The sequence below is a fragment of the Mytilus californianus genome, unplaced genomic scaffold, assembly GCF_021869535.1.
Source record: "Mytilus californianus isolate M0D057914Y unplaced genomic scaffold, xbMytCali1.0.p SCAF_14, whole genome shotgun sequence".
Taxonomy (NCBI): Eukaryota; Metazoa; Mollusca; class Bivalvia; order Mytilida; family Mytilidae; genus Mytilus; species Mytilus californianus.
This window is the reverse complement of record NW_026262626.1, coordinates 20,051,849-20,068,187: the sequence shown is the minus strand read 5'-3', so window position 1 is coordinate 20,068,187 and position 16,339 is coordinate 20,051,849. Positions and strand designations below refer to the sequence as shown.

The 16,339-nt window shown below is 31.2% G+C and overlaps 1 protein-coding gene across 3 annotated transcripts in view; it reads right to left on the bottom strand.

Annotated features, from left to right (window-relative positions):
- The window catches only part of LOC127724344 (probable helicase senataxin), a 102,527-nt gene extending 87,317 nt beyond the window's left edge, over nucleotides 1-15,210 (bottom strand). For 2 of the 3 annotated variants that reach the window (XM_052231277.1, XM_052231279.1), the window contains exons 1-3: nucleotides 4,625-4,678; nucleotides 3,279-3,374; nucleotides 1,623-1,757 (exon numbers count right to left, since the gene is read on the bottom strand). In XM_052231277.1, coding sequence (XP_052087237.1) covers nucleotides 1,623-1,745 — 123 coding nt within the window. In that variant the 5' untranslated portion in view covers nucleotides 1,746-1,757; nucleotides 3,279-3,374; nucleotides 4,625-4,678. Of the gene's footprint in view, nucleotides 1-1,622; nucleotides 1,758-3,278; nucleotides 3,375-4,624; nucleotides 4,679-14,921 lie in introns of those variants that run through there. The other variant, XM_052231278.1, reaches the window with a different exon arrangement.
- Between the last annotated feature and the right edge of the window lie 1,129 nt (nucleotides 15,211-16,339).

Here is a 16,339-nt window from a genome sequence, read left to right as displayed (position 1 = left end):
AATAATTGGACAATTGTCCATACAACTGAACGTGGGAAGCTCTAAATTGTGAATTTTATTAAATCTTTAAATACCCTTTTCCTTGGTTTCAGTTATGCGTTCATACAAACCATCAACAAACGATTGATAAATTCGGCAAATTAATGACTGACACTAACGTTCCAACCTCCTCACGCAAACTTGACCTTGGGTTATATTGCTCTTAACGTGTTTCGGGTCATATACATCTTTGGCTTTCAAATGTTTGGCCTTGAGCGTTCCTGGTAAAGGTTAATCCATAAAAGCGCTTAGGACACATACAATTAATGGTGTTTGTTTCATTTGTAAAGCATTGGGTACAGACATGATTATTACATACCTTGCTAAAATTGTCCGTTTATAAATCATGAAATTTAATATTTAGAAACTACGGTTCCAACTATCTTACGAAAGTTGACTGTAGATGGATCTGGCTATTATTTTCAGGTTCCTTTTGCTCATATATCTCTTCATTTTAAATCTTGTTTCGGGTCATGTACATATTTGGCTTTGATCGTTACTTTTGAAGGTAAAATTTATCCAGAAAAGAGCTTTGGATGCATTAAGAGTTATTTCAATTGTGATTTACACATGCTTTCTGTATTTGCACATGCTCAGAAATTTCTGTCAAACAAAAAGACACTCCTGTCCAACAAAAGATATTCCCTTGAAGCAAAAACATATTTGCACCAATTTAATGCATCTCATAATTCATAGAGTTTTCACTACAAATAACCAGCAAGCAAGCGACCTGTTTTACTGCAGTAAAAATGGTAACAGTGATTTTCAAGAAAGTGTGTTCTTGTACATATATGACGTTACAAGCTGGAAAAATAGAATTATCAAAGATACCAGGTTTATAATTTTGCAAGTCAGACATGCATTTTGTCTACGAAAGACTCATCATTGACACTCAATTCCAAAACTGTAAAAGGACAATTAAATCATGTTCAATAAGAGCACTGAGGACCCAAAATTCCGAATTTAATTAATTATGAATGTATCGATTGTACATCATGTACATGACTTAAGTGACCAAAACAAACAAAATATTCATAGAGTATTTCAAGTATAATACTGAAATACTAAATATATTATAAGTTGATAAAATATCATACAGTAGCTTACATGATCGATGTACATGCTCTTATGCACATGAAACACAGTATCCTACGTAACAATATCACCTGTAAGACCAAATAGATAGAGTTCCGTTTCCTTTCTCCCTTCTACATTGTACCCAAATATTCATGCCTTAGAATGGATACACATTTTATTGACATTTTTAGTTAAACAAGCAGTCCAAGCCCAGACAGTTTGGGTTAAGCGCCATTTTAGTCCAAATCTTTTCTCTATATAGCCTAGAAGTCAAAAAATGTTTAACAAACTATATATCTCTGTCTAATCAATTTCATCAAAAGGCAGGAAACCATTTTTTTTTTTTTTTTTTTGGGGGGGGGAAGGGGGGGTAATAACTTAACAATATAAATCTACAACTAAATTATTATATATAATATAGATAGATGATATATAACATGATATAGTGTTAATTATACAAATGTACATGCCATCACAAATAAATAGTTGTGTTCGTGGGTACCTACTTGATGAAAGTGTGGACGGTAAACCACAGCACGGAAGTGTATATTTTTGTTCATCATTGTCTTGAATTCACCTTCTTCTTTGCATATAATGAAAGATTGTCCGGTTACCAGATTATCTTTCATATATATTTATGTCTGAAAAATTAAGGATTCTTAGTAGAGTATTTTCTTCGAAGCCTAGATATTAACTGACATTTTACCATGCATTTATAATAACATTTAGCCCATAGGACACCAAGCACTGCTCACATAGTCATGATTATCATATTACCAAGTTGATGCAGTCATAAATTCATTGTGAACCGTCAACTTCTCCTAATTTGGCATTAATTTTTAAAATTGACAATGAACATGTGTTCTAATTTTCAAGTTGATGTGACCACAACTACTGAAAAATTTCTGGTACATTCATGTGACAGTATAGTATTATGGGGATGAAAAAAAATATGACAGAATTTTTCTGACTTTGCCAAAATGTAGTTTAGATCATGCTTTTTTAAAATATATATAATAAAAATCATAGGTTATTGAGATCGATTTTCATATACAGGTTGTGAAAAAATTAACGCATTTTGTAAGGCCATTGAAAATTGAATATTGGTTTCCCCAAACACTTAGGAAATTTTAAAAGGTTTGCAAGCAGGTAAAAAGTTTTATTTTATTATTTTGGCGAAAAATTAAGAGGAGTTTCCACTCTACAGGATTTTTTTCTAAAACTTCTGACAGACAATTATTGAAATTTCTGAATTTACAGTATACAGGAAAAAAATTGTTATGCAAATAGAAAGCAAACTAAATGACATAATTTTGAAATATAAGTGAAAAATAATGGGAAGATAGCACCAATAAAATGACATGGATTAAAAGTCTCTGGTAGTGCATAACTTGACTTTTGCTTGCCGTTCGGAGTGAGCCAAGGCTCCGTGTTGAAGGCCGTACTTTGACCTATATATATATATTAAAGATCTTTAAGTTTTTTCAAGAATTGTAAATCTGGTTGAACATAAGCATGATAAGGCAGCTTTGAGGCAAACATAAATCTGAATAAGAAATTTGATAGAAATCTCAAGTCCTATTTATAATGTTTATACATTCTATTTAATCTGTACCATAAAATGAAGAATACATGCAGTTGTCTATTATCATCTAAACTAGGTAGTAGGTTCTATTTTATCAAACTAAATTAATAAAGTAATTGATTTATGTAATCGAAAAGTAATCAATGATTACATGATAATGTTTACTGTAATCAATTAAATCACAATTACATGTAATCAAAAATGTTGACAATTACAGATTTCTGTTGATAACTTTGGAAAATGTAATCAATTACAATCGATTGCGATTACAGATTACGATTACCCCATCCTTGATGCTAGTCACATGTAGCATGATTGGAATTCTGGATGTTCAGTTGTCTTGACCTTAAGCATGTTAAGATATAGCTATCTATAGGCATGATTCAAAAAATAATGTGCAATAGAAATACATATATATAATTGAATTTATATGTGAAATATTGAGAATACTAGTATGCTACTATATAAGAGCCTGTTTAATTCTTAGAAATATGTTAAACATGTTACTAAGAAATAAAATGTGGAATAAATTATGAATATAGATATACATGATATACATGTAGTTGAATGCACATACCTATTGACTTGGTGATCTACTTCCTATTCTGTATAGGAATGATTGAATGAGGGCATTCTACATATATATCGAAGGCTAACAGTGGCATCTGTACTTCTGTAAAAATATCAATTCAAATACATTTTATGATGATGATGATGATGATGATGATGGATTGGTTTTAACCTCCAGTGGCAAACATTACATGCATATCTGGACAAGAATATGTTGGTGCTAAATCAAGATAAATCAGGCTTTGTACAAATTGTACTAAAAATTTATGTACAGTACATTTTGCAGATCTATACCCTGAGTTGGATTTCAAATATGCACAGTCCCCCCAGTACAGGTCAACCTACTTGGGTAAAATATTCTGTCAAGAAGCCAACCACTCTTTGCTACATTGTTGTATTACTCTTAAACATGCTAAATGCTGCATGATAAGTGGAGCAGCAAAGACACATTTTTAAATCTATGGTTTGGCATAAGGCGCTGCTGAAAGCCATCTTTTGAGCATGCTAGCAGAAGTCCATAGTAGTGGTTGGAATACATTTGAAAAATATGAATACCTTTTTCTACCTTACCTAGTAGATTGATAACCTTCCACCATTATATATATAATTAACTGTGCTAGTAAAGTACTACTTTGGCTGAGTTGGTAGAGCGTCTAAATGTTCTGGGTATCTTTGGTTCAAATTCTGAATGGAACCGTAATTAATTTTGGAAGGCAAATCATGCTCACTGGTAGTCCATATAATTATGTAGACCGAATAATCTGTCTCTTGTGTGGTTACATTTGTCATTTCATATTTTCTTTTTATCATTTGGCTTTTTATTTTTATTTTTTTTGTGTCCACACGGTCATGGATAAAAAAATAAATAAATAGCCAACTTGATGTAAAAAAGAAAATATGAAATGACAAATGTAACCATGGTAACCACACAAAAAATCAAAGATGTCCATTCTTATTTGAACTAGCTCTCCAATTTACAATTAAATTTTTATGTCAAACTTTCTCATGTTTGTCAAGGATTTGTACACGTATACATGTTATACTATACTTGTGTTTGTGAGCGACTATTTTTTCTTCTGCTGTCAGACTAGTCCAAATAATTATGACGTCTTGAAGGCTATAATATTTTTTTTCTTTGACGCCTTACATCGATGTAAGGCGTCAAAGAAAAAAAATATAATAGCCTTTCAAGACGTCATAATTATTTGGACTACTGTCAGACAAAATATGCAAGAATAATCTGCCATAGACGACAAATAAATTTGGCCCAGTAATTTCTCTATTCTATATGTTTATGTAACATATTTATATTATAATTAATCATGTCAATAATGGCAATGTTTTTAAACTTACATGCATATTGCAGCGCGCTAAAATAAGAGTGGTTAAAAATAGTTCAATAACCAAAAGGTTATTTCCACCGGAAATGATTAACAACACTAAGTACACAAAGTATACCCGGTTTAACGTAGTTTCCGGAAAATTTTATAATGGAGACAGTGAGAAAAACAATCATACATGGGCGTTTTTCAATAAAAACGAGAATTCTTGTCCCAGCCACTTTTAAAAAAATGTTTTTGGTCTTAACAAGTAATTTTTTGTGCAGTCAGTACATTAAATTACATTTATAAGATATTCATTCCTGAATGGTTAAAAATAACCAAAATGGCATGTCCCTAAGTCTCCAACTCAACATTCACACTCTAAAATATTGTAAAAAAAGGTAGAAATTAATGTTAATTTTACTTCATATAGGTTCTATAATTATTCAAAAGTATGTTTAGAGCCAACATATTTTAATAAACAGTTTTTGACAAATGATTTTTAATTTTAGCAGGTGTGTCCCTGACAAAATGTTTACTACGAAACGAAGTCATTAAATTTGCGAATAAACAGTTTTATATAATCAATGTTTGCAAGAAATGGACTGGATATAAACATTAGGGTCTTACAAAAGAAGTGATGCTTTAATAACGGCAGTTAAATTGTTTGCAAAAAAAAATTGAGCACATCAAATGGACCAGAGTGATACCGTATTTTTTCTAATGTACACTACGAAACGAGTCAAATCTCCTTCAGTATCTGGTTTTAAAATTATGAAAAAAATATCAGTGTACAGCTTAGTATGTGCTTTGATGAATAGAATCATTTTTGTAACTATTGCAATATAGGGATTGTCAGGGGAAATAAAACATGTGAATATGTCCACTACGTAACCGTGTCAACTACGAAACAAGTTTGGGAGAAAAACGTTTCGTAGTGGACACTACCACTACTATGCAGTCGTTTTTTACTCTTTTTTTCAATTATATTCGTGCAAAACAAATAACAAGGGTTAGTTTCATGTAATTTTCAATATGTTTTTATCAACATAGAATAGGGTTGATGTCAACTACGAAACTTTTTGTCCACTACGAAACGGTTTTTGTCAACTACGAAACTCATCAAAATGTCCACTACGTAACATGAGTTGTACCTTCATATGTGAAGTACTGTCTAATCTTTATCAATAAAAAATGGTTCTCCAATTCAGAAAAAAATGAGATCTTTCTAGTATATAAAAGAAAACAAACTAGAATGTCAATAGGAGACATTAAAATGCCATAAAAAGTGGGTTTAGAAGCAGTTTCGTAGTGGACAAATGTCCACTACGAAACAGTACATAAATTATCAAAAAAATATCATTTTGAAGAGTATTTAAGATTGCACTTTTCATTTACAAACAGGTCTATAATAGAGGTATTCAAAATAACTCTTGAAATAAAAATTTTAGACAAGTTGATTTTTCCATTTTTTAGGTCTGAAATTCACACTTTTATTGAAAAACGCCCACTGTATAAGATTGGAATATTGATGTCTTATCTGGTTACTTATGTCAAAAAAAATGCAACTATTTTTATTTTTATTTTTCAGGTTTTTATAATGCTTAGAAATTCTTTCAGAAATGTATCATAAATATCAGCTACATGCATTTAATTTCCTACATTTGCCGCGTGTTGCATCTGAGACAATATGATCAGGGATTTGTATAGTAGATTTACTATTACAAATCCTTTCTATAACACGTCTTATAGTAATCTCAGGTTGCATATAGCAACTAATTTGCACTTAAAGGACACACGAATGCTGATTTAAACTGGATATAAAACTTAACTGAATATCAATATATCTAAACATTCAAGTATTTTTTTTCAGAACCATTGTGAAAAACAAGCGACCATAAAGCATTGTACAGTGATTAAGGTAGAATGGGGGTCTTTCGCCATCTTGGGTTGTAAAATTGCAGAACACATCAAAGTAGGTCTATATTAACTGTCAAGTCAGCAAAATTTGATTCAGAAATGCAATTAAAATAATGTGAATTTTATTTTAATAAAACAAAATGGGATAATTTAACTTATTATGAAGTTTTACAAGACTATATTTGTTTTACTTTAGTAGTAATACTCTCTTTTTTTTAAATCAGCGTATTAAGGGGAGGTTACTTGGTAATAGGATGATTTCTAACGGAATCTACATGAAATTTTATAGTGTATGCAATAGCAGGAAAAAACGTACGGTGACCCCAAGTTTTCTTTTGATATTGTTGTGACGGGAATTATTGTCGTAATTGTTGATTACCTCTCATTGGGACCACTTGTCGCTATCGGATGGGACTATGATTGTACTTGAGGATTTCTATATTGATAAACATTATGGTCATTTTTCCTTCTCTCGTTTGTCAAGTTCCCCTACGGTTCTTGTAGGTAGAAAGATATATTGGGACTACATGTCGTTGTTTCGGGCTGGCTTGGTAGCGAGAGCGGGACTCGCGCCGTCCGACCTCTTTAATGTCATAAATAAGCCAACTCAATTTGCTAGTAGAAACAAGGATCTTTTAATTATTCTTTTCTATTTCATCATAAAATTTCAGTGCATAAATCATAAAGATTAACATTATTTTTTCTTTTATCTACATCGAATACCCGACATTCTCGTCCCCGTCCCCCCCCCCCCCGCAAAACTGAGCCTCTTTGCAAACGATGGAATAAATATGCAAAATACACTTATTTATATACGAAAAGCATCAAGATTATTATTTCTAAACTTGAATAAAATTATATTTCGAAAGGATTTGGACTTCCGATCTTTATAATAAAAGATAATTAAAATCTGTTAATTTTTTATTATTATATTATTTATTTAATCATCCTATCTCAGCTTTTTGATTGTTCATTGTTTACATTCTGGTGTGGCTTAATGAATTACTGAATATTCATTATGCTGAAGCTTATCTATAGTTCTGTGAATATGGTTCTAACCTTGGATGTAATGATAATTCGTTATGCATCTATCCTGCAACCTCTAACTTTCCGTGCGCGTGACTTTGTACTATTGTTAATTATCTTGTACCAAAGTGAATGTTTCTTATTCGTATGAATCATATCTATTTCGATGAGTATTTTCTTTTAATTGTATTTTCCTACACTAATAAATTAATAAGAAATACACGTTCTCTTTTATTTTTTAATGTTAATAAAAACTATAAATATAAAATTTTGCTTTAAGAAAATGTGTTCTAATTCAAATTTTCAAATATTTTCAATAATGCCCGAAATCCTTTTACAACAATATTCTAAAAGCATTTTCTAAGAGATATCTTTTCGTATTTTATTTCACAAGTATATCAGTTAGTTTACCTACTATATGTATTTATATAATAATGTTTTCCCATGTATAATCCATACAAAGTGTGTCATTTTTGCACAACTTGTAGCTTGAAAAAAAGCTCGGTGACCTTTCATTTTTTTTAACACATCACATGTACAATATATACATTTTGGTAAAGTATGAAAACATTCTATCATTTTTCGTTTATTCTCCCATACCACCTTAAAGGAGCATTAGCTGCGATTTAGACAAAAACAAATATAAATATATCTATTAAAGCGTAGTATTGAAATGATATTCCGCTATAAGCAGTCATTTTGGTTCAATTTGGTCAAAATAAGATAAAAAACATCGTAAATGTATTATTGCCTTACAAGTCATGCTGATCAATTGAACGGTAACAGTTTCTCCCTATTTTAAAGGAATAGCAAAAAAGACGGAAACAGGTAGACTAGTCATTTATTAAAAATCTTTAAAAAGACAATACCTATGATAGAAGGTGTGAATTGACAATTTGACCACGTGGACTTTGTAGATCTTGTTGTGTTGATTAGTTTGCTCACCATAGTGTATCTATGTATCTTTCTAGAAAAAAAAATGAATGTGTAAACATCGTTATTTAAGGGGAATAACTCCGATAAGGATGCATTGACAATTTCTAGCATAAGGCGTTTGTTTTAGAAAGAATAAAGAGAAATATTCCAAGGCAATAACAAATCATAAGTCCAAAAGACATACAATATGATGGTCATAAAGAACAAAGGCGAAGAGACAACGACAATTTAATAAAACATTACGCGGCAAACTAAAGACTGAGCAACACAAACCTTTAAATAAACCGGGGGTGAACTCAAAAAGGTTCGGATTTGCTCATCCTCATGAACGCCACATACTTTAAACAGCCGGAACATAAAAATGTAAATTAACTATTTTTTCTTTAAAATATGCCAAGAGAGTACATGCATTCACAGTTATTAAGGGTCTTGTTGGGTTTATAGAATGTAACCGGAGAGCATAATTCTTCTTACAAAATCACTTTGTCTCCTCCGGGACTTGAACCCAGGATGTATTTGTTACAAGGCAGCGCTTTAACCGACGACTGAGATCAAGCAGTACTTCCTTATAGCTCAACCGCTTACGGTTTGCTAAGTATCTACTACATATACAAATGGAAGCAAGAATAAAGAATAATGGACCAAATATGACATGAAAAATAAAGAATACAGAAACGAAAAGTCCGTAATTCATATCCTCATTTATGTTTATGTGTCGATACTGACCGTCAAACTATCGAAAAAATTAATGAAGGTTAAAATTGTGTTGTACAAATTTATACATGTATAATTAAAAGCTTTATAATTAAAAGCTTATAAAAAGAACCCAATACCAGATTTCCATAATGGGGCCTAAGCCCTTGAGGTTTATGACCCCTTCTGTAGCCATGTGTATTACGAAATTTTTAAAGAGCAATATAGTATCAAAACAGCAAAGATAATGAATAATAGAGATGTGCCATTTTGGACATATACCAAAGGCAAACTCCGTTCAAAGCAATATTTTTTCTTGTTTTGTTGCATTTAATAGAAAACGAGGATTTCGTGGCAAATAAAGCCAAGCTTTTTTTGCAGAAAATCCACAGACTTAATACAGAGATTTTCGTTTTAAAATTTTAAACATAGATCACTCACTTGTTTGTCTATGATGTGCTAGCTATTATTGTTTGACAAAAGTCCTAAACAACATTTACATATAAAAAAAACCTCGTGCTGAGTCACTTAAGTCGAGCGCACCCTAGAAAGTGTACTTGAATTGGTCCATATTTATATTTGTTTTAACCAATATCTTAATTTATAAACTTGTTTTAAGGAAATCATTGCTAGCACTGCATGCAATAGTACTCGATCTTTCAAGCTCTGAATTGGCAAATTTTGGAGTTCAAGTGTAAAAGCTGTGGATTTTTATATAAAATTTCCATATGTTTAGCATTGAAGTCTAGGTTAGTCTATGGAAAGGTATATACTATGAAATTTAGAGCGAGGGGCTTGCCCCAAGCTCTTAATTTCATAGTATATACCTTTCCATAGACTATCCAATTTAGCACATATTTACAACTCGAGTAATCTTTTAATTGGTCTATTGATAGTTTATTTTGGCTGACTACTTGTATCACAGGTGTTTGTAAAACGGAGCTCATTAACGAATTTTGTAAATCTACTCACTAGTATCATTGTAATATATGTGATTTCAAAAGGCCCTTGACTCCAGAATGAAAAGATGGTAGCTGCTGGTGTAAGTATGTATACTGATTTAAAGCGGTGTTTTACTATACATGTTCTTCTTACAAGGTAAGATGACAAAATAAATTGACCAAAAGCAGGCAATAATTAAATCGCAGTGGAAGCTTTACATGTTTTGAAAACATTTTTTAATTTCACAGTAAAACTAAAGCTATAATAAATTTGAAACATTTAGATAGTTTGTCCCCAAAGATATAGTCTAGCAGATAGGCATTAAAAAGCAACTACAAATAGATCAGAGATTATAGGTTTTGTGTGTTTTTTTTTTTTTTATTAGTTCAAAGTAAAAACTAAAAGATTTATCAGAATATGTTTATATATATATATATATAGGTGGCACATTATCTTCAGACATCATCACAGTTTTTCAATTCATGACATCGTCCTGAACATGCATGAAATATTTGCCACTGGACATTAAGCAACCAATAATCAAAAAATCAATCAATTCATGACGAAATAGATCACTTTCCTTAAGAAAGTTTTTAAAATTATCACCAAGTTGCTTTAATTTTCCTTCACAAGGTTTCATAGTACACACTTTTCTGTGTACAAAGTAATTGCATGGATGATACATTATCATAATTTTAAGATATCGTTGTACTCTTATCAAGGTATAAAGAACCATATGTATTACCCTTTATTTAAATGATAAAATTTGCAATTGTCAAAAACATTTTTTAGATCCAAAGATTTTAATAGCAGGATATTTAAAAATCAATGTGAAAACTAATTACAAACTATTTAATTTAATTTGGAACACAGCATTTTATTTCAAAATAGCCAGTGGCAATTTTTGTTTTAAATATCTTGATTACGACACAATGAAATCTTACCCTTGTGGTCATTCATGCGTAGTTACTTAGTACACAGGAAAAGTATGTACTATGAAAATTAGAAGGCAAATATAAGCAATTTGATTGGACGAGAAGTTGTAAGTATGTGCTAAACAACAGAAGGGTATATTATCCTTAAAGAAATTATTTGGTACCTACTTTACTGCATCAGATGCACATTTCGGCGATTTGTGTTTCTTCACTCATATTACAGTGGCTAAACCGGTGACCAAAAATTATATTCACTCTTCTAATGTAAACGTCGAGAAAATCAATAATAAAACAATGTCCGACTGAGTACACCTGTCTTCTTTTGTCACGTGAACTTTCAATACAGAAATATTGTTTTTCATGAATATAACAATTTAAAAGTGCAGGTTAAAAAAAATTAAGGATACATATTTTTGTTAAGTAGATTATCCGTAAAATACTTTTTTTTATACAATTTTAGGAAAAGGTCGTCTCGATTTCTGTACATGTATTTACGGTCTTCTCGATTTATTCACATTCAATGTTTACATCGGGATACGGTCAGTTCGAATTTGCTTAGTAACTTAATTTCAAAAGTGTCAATCTTTGTTGCACATCAATCGATTCCTTTGGATTTTTTTACCTGAACTTTTCTGATCTAACTGCATACATATACGGACAATTGGCATGTTCCAGAGAGGTATACAAACAGTAGAAAAATAAATTGAAGTTGGTACACCAGGAATTTTTTCGCATAGCAACATTTTAAACCAATCTTACACATAGCTCTTATAACCTGGTGTATTCTTCGTTTGTTATTTAAGGAGGGAAATGATAGCATTAAATGGAAATTTTGTTTTTATTTTTACTGTTTAACAGAATATGTTCTCACCGATTTATAATTGATAGCGTCCTCGCTGAATCGGGACAAACATTGAAAAGATAATGTTTTCAGTGTTTACCGGGGAGAGAATATTTTGTCACTAGATTTCCAACTGGTCAGTGATTCTCTGTTCTGTAAATCAACTGTGAAGTTTTTAATATTTTTGATATATAAAATAAAATGATTTTCAATTACCCATTGTTTATGTAACAATAAAGATGAACATAAATTTTTCTCAATGAATTTTGGAATACTTTCTTTTTTTATTAATAAATTGTGATCGATTAATTTTTAATACGTATGCAACTAGTTACTGGTCTTATTGCCTAAATTGTCTGTTTTTTTTTTCTTTCTTTTAATCGAACTTTTTGCTGTTCAAGTTTGCTAGTATTGTGTGACTAAGTTTTTTTCACTCTTCGCCAAGGTGTCGTCTGTCCTATTTGTGATGAATTTTTATTGCCCTTGACGTACAATTTCGTATTTGTATAAAGTAATAAAATTGGACATGAATACTGTGGCTCATTTGCAGAACATGTAAATGCCTGATTGTTGCTAACGTCCAGTGGCAAATTTTGCATGCATGTTCAGGACGAGAACAAATTCACTCAATAGGCAGGTTCTGTAAGGGAGGTAGACAGGGATAAAGGGTCGGAAATTTGAAATGTCAATGAACAATGAGGACATGTTGAAAGGGGTAGTCATATATATATTTATATTGTTCATATGCCTTCAACTCCTCGGGATATGAGCTTATTAAAGTCTCCGAATAAAGTATTTTTATGATTAAAATTTACTACCGTGTTGATTGACTGTTGACCCTCCCTTGGTGCTTACATGTATAATCAAAAACGTTCGGATAGAAGGGGGGGGAGGGTGTGTAAACAAATCAGGGGTCTATTCAAACGTCTGCTTTCACATTCTTTAAAGCACCCTTTAACAAGCTTAGGTAGGAAACTTGTTACTATTGCAGAGACTAGCGGACATCTATGTGCTACCAGTCCTCGTCTTCTGCAACGGGGTCACTCTTTAAAGTATGCGAATGCACCGTTTTCCGTTTTAGTTTTTAGTGTTGTTGTTGTATGTCCTTTCTTCATTTTGAGTTGTCGTGTCTTTTCAATGTTCAGTCTATGGCTCAAGCACAATATGTTGAATGCATGTGGCACCTGGAATCACTACAATATGTTTAGTTTATGAGACACCTGAAATCATTACAATATGTTTATTTTATGTGGCACCTAAATTCACTACAATATGTTTAGTTTATGTGGCACCTGAAATCACTACAATATGCTTAGTTTATGTGGCACATGATATCACTACAATATGTTTATTTTATGTGGCACCTAAATTCACTACAATATGTTTAGTTTATGTGACACCTGAAACCACCACAATATGTTTAGTTTCTGTGACACTTGAACTCACTACGAACAATTGTTTATCTGCACCTGAAATCACTGCACAATATAAGTTTAAATAGCACCTAAATTCACTTCACTTTGTTTAGTTTAAGTGGCGCTTGAATTCATTACAATATGTTAGGCTTATGTGGCACCCGAATTCACTATATTATGTTTAGTCTATGTGGCACCTGAAATCAATACACTATGTTTAGTTTATGTTGCACTTGAAATCATTGCACTAAGTTTAGTTTAAGAGACACCTGAAATCACTACTTGTTTTAGAGGGTGTTTGTATTTGTATAAGTGCTGAAAGTTCGTACACCTTGATGATTGTAACTTAATTTACTATGCTGCACCACTTCCAGTAAACATGATCTTTCCAATTCCCTGGTCTGATGTCACAACTTGAAAAGACGCAACTTTTTTTGAACATTCAGATAGATGTTTCAGTTTAGCATAAACTTTTAATCAAACATAACACATTGAGTCCAGAAAAAAAAATCTTAAAAAATTGACTTTTTTATTTCACTCATGCATGTTTTGAGAAACTGGAGTAGTAATACAAGGCTGGTACCAAAAAGAAATCACTTCGCTATAGATTATATGCATTCTGCCGTTACCATGGAAACTGCAAAAATGTCAAAAAATTCAAAATGCTTCAAACTTAATGAAACTTTACACAAATGTTGACTGTCTTATGTAATTGTGGCATTTGACTTTGGAATTTCCAAAATGGCCACCGTAACCATGGAAACACGAATGCCTAAATTTGAAAATTGGTCCAATTTTTATGAAACTTGTAAGTAATGTGACCTGTCACGTGTAGATGTGATATCCGACTTTGAAATTTCAAAATGGCTGCCGTTACCATGGAAACAACAGAACAATGGTTGGGGGCCGTTTTGGCGACTTTTGTGTTAGCATCCTAACACAGGATTACTTGTTTAGTTTGGTTTTGTTTTTTTTTTGTCCTTTTTTGTAGGTTCGATTGTTTGTTTGTATGTTATTGTATGGTATTTAAGATCCTCGTATTGAAAAAAAAATGTTCATGTTCATTTTTACTTCAGCATATAGGTTGCACGTTGTAAATACAGCTGTTTCACAAGCCACGTTTCTTTTTAGGGAGGTATATAATATTCATAGATATTTTGTTTTGTTTACGTACTAGTTCCCAGATATGATCTCTATGTTACATCTCATAGAGATATCACTTGGGAATGTTACCAGTATAAAAACACATGGTAGCGGCGATAATTGAATTCTGAGGAGGACCCAAAGTGAATATAGGGGTAATACAGAATTTTAGTATAAGTTTAAACTCTTAGAAGTTCGGGACATATAAATGTTGAAAATATGCCACACAGCCCTATGTTTTGACCTGTGAATAAAAAAGTAGTGGATAACAACTTTCCGTTCTAGGATATATTTTTTTATGAAACTTCATAGTAAAAGTGGTACAGCTTTAGCCGCAAAGGGAGTTCCTATGGGAAATTGCATTGTCTATATTAACAGAAGTGCAATTTATAGAACGGTAAAACTAGTATACAAGCATATAAGTCAAAATGATTATTAATTCTCAGTGAAATCTATACTAATTAAAATGAAACCTACTTGTTTGCCTGTAAACCTTCAAGCCCATACATTCGTTTTCTATTGATGTGGTTTCTTGACGATCTTTTCCACAAAGTTTATCCAATCATTAATTTGTCAATAATTGTCTGTAAACAATTTTGTGATGATTTTGTTCAAAGCAGATACGTCTTTTTCTGCACTTGAATTCTGTTGTTGTCAGTTGCTATAATCTGTTGTATTATGTTAAATCAGATGTGTATAGATGAAACGTGCTGCTTTGTGGTACTAGTTTTTTTGGCGAATGAAAAGTTTTGTTTGTAATGATGGAAAGTGTTGACAACCTTTCATTCAGTTAGACACCAAACCTACAAAAAAAAAGAACGATTTAAAAAAAAAAAGCGGTGGATGTTTGCTTCTCATTATTCATAAATTTGATTTTTTCGTTTATGAATATGAAAATCTTTGTTCTTAAAAGATGTTCGATGAGAGTATTAAACATTATGACTATTAGTTATCGCTACTTTAAAAAAAGGGGGGCGTTAATGTATTCCTCAAAGTTTGTTGATGTCGGTTAACTGATCGGTGTTTTAGTGTCTTTTAAAGAGACGATATTCTTTTGAGAATTAAAAAAAAAGATAGGAATTCCAATTGCACATTTGAACTTGACGAAAAAACAATAAAAAAACAAATACAAAAAATAAAAATGCATTACAAAACACAAAATATAAACACAAACACAAACGAGACCACAACAACAAAAGCACCACACACACACACACACACACACACCTCTGGGTTGATTTTTTAATGTTTTAGAGTTATTTAAATGTTTTAATGTTATTTATATAATTAGATGTTTTAATGTTTTTTTAAATGTTTTAATGTTATTTAGATGTTTTAATGTTATTTAAATGTTTTAATGATATTTAAATGTTTTAATGTTATTTTAATGTTTTAATGTTATTTAGATGATTTAGAAGTTTTAAAAATGTTTAAATGTAATCTAAATATTTTTTTTCTGGGAGAAGACTGAATAAGTTTGATTAACTTGTGTCTCATCCCTTTTTGATATTTAAACAAATAAAATATGTTTAAACTAATGTTTTTCCTCTATATTTAATTATTTGACAGCTAATTTTTAAGTGTCACAATCAGCGAAATATATATTTGTTATTGGCTTGTTTAAACACATTGACAAAACCATGAAATGAAATATCCTCGAAAATCACAAAAAAAAATATCAATCCACGAAAAAAAAACGAATCCACAGTAAAAAATGGACCAGTTTATCTAAGTAAACATCTGTCCGTATTTTCAGAAAGTAATAAAAACAATGAAATTAGTTATTTCTTAAGGAGTCGATCTTAAGATATGATCATACATATTATATTGTGTGTTACTTACAAAATTTTAGCAATCGTTTCGCCATTCTGTTAAAAAGAAATGTCCGTTGTCAG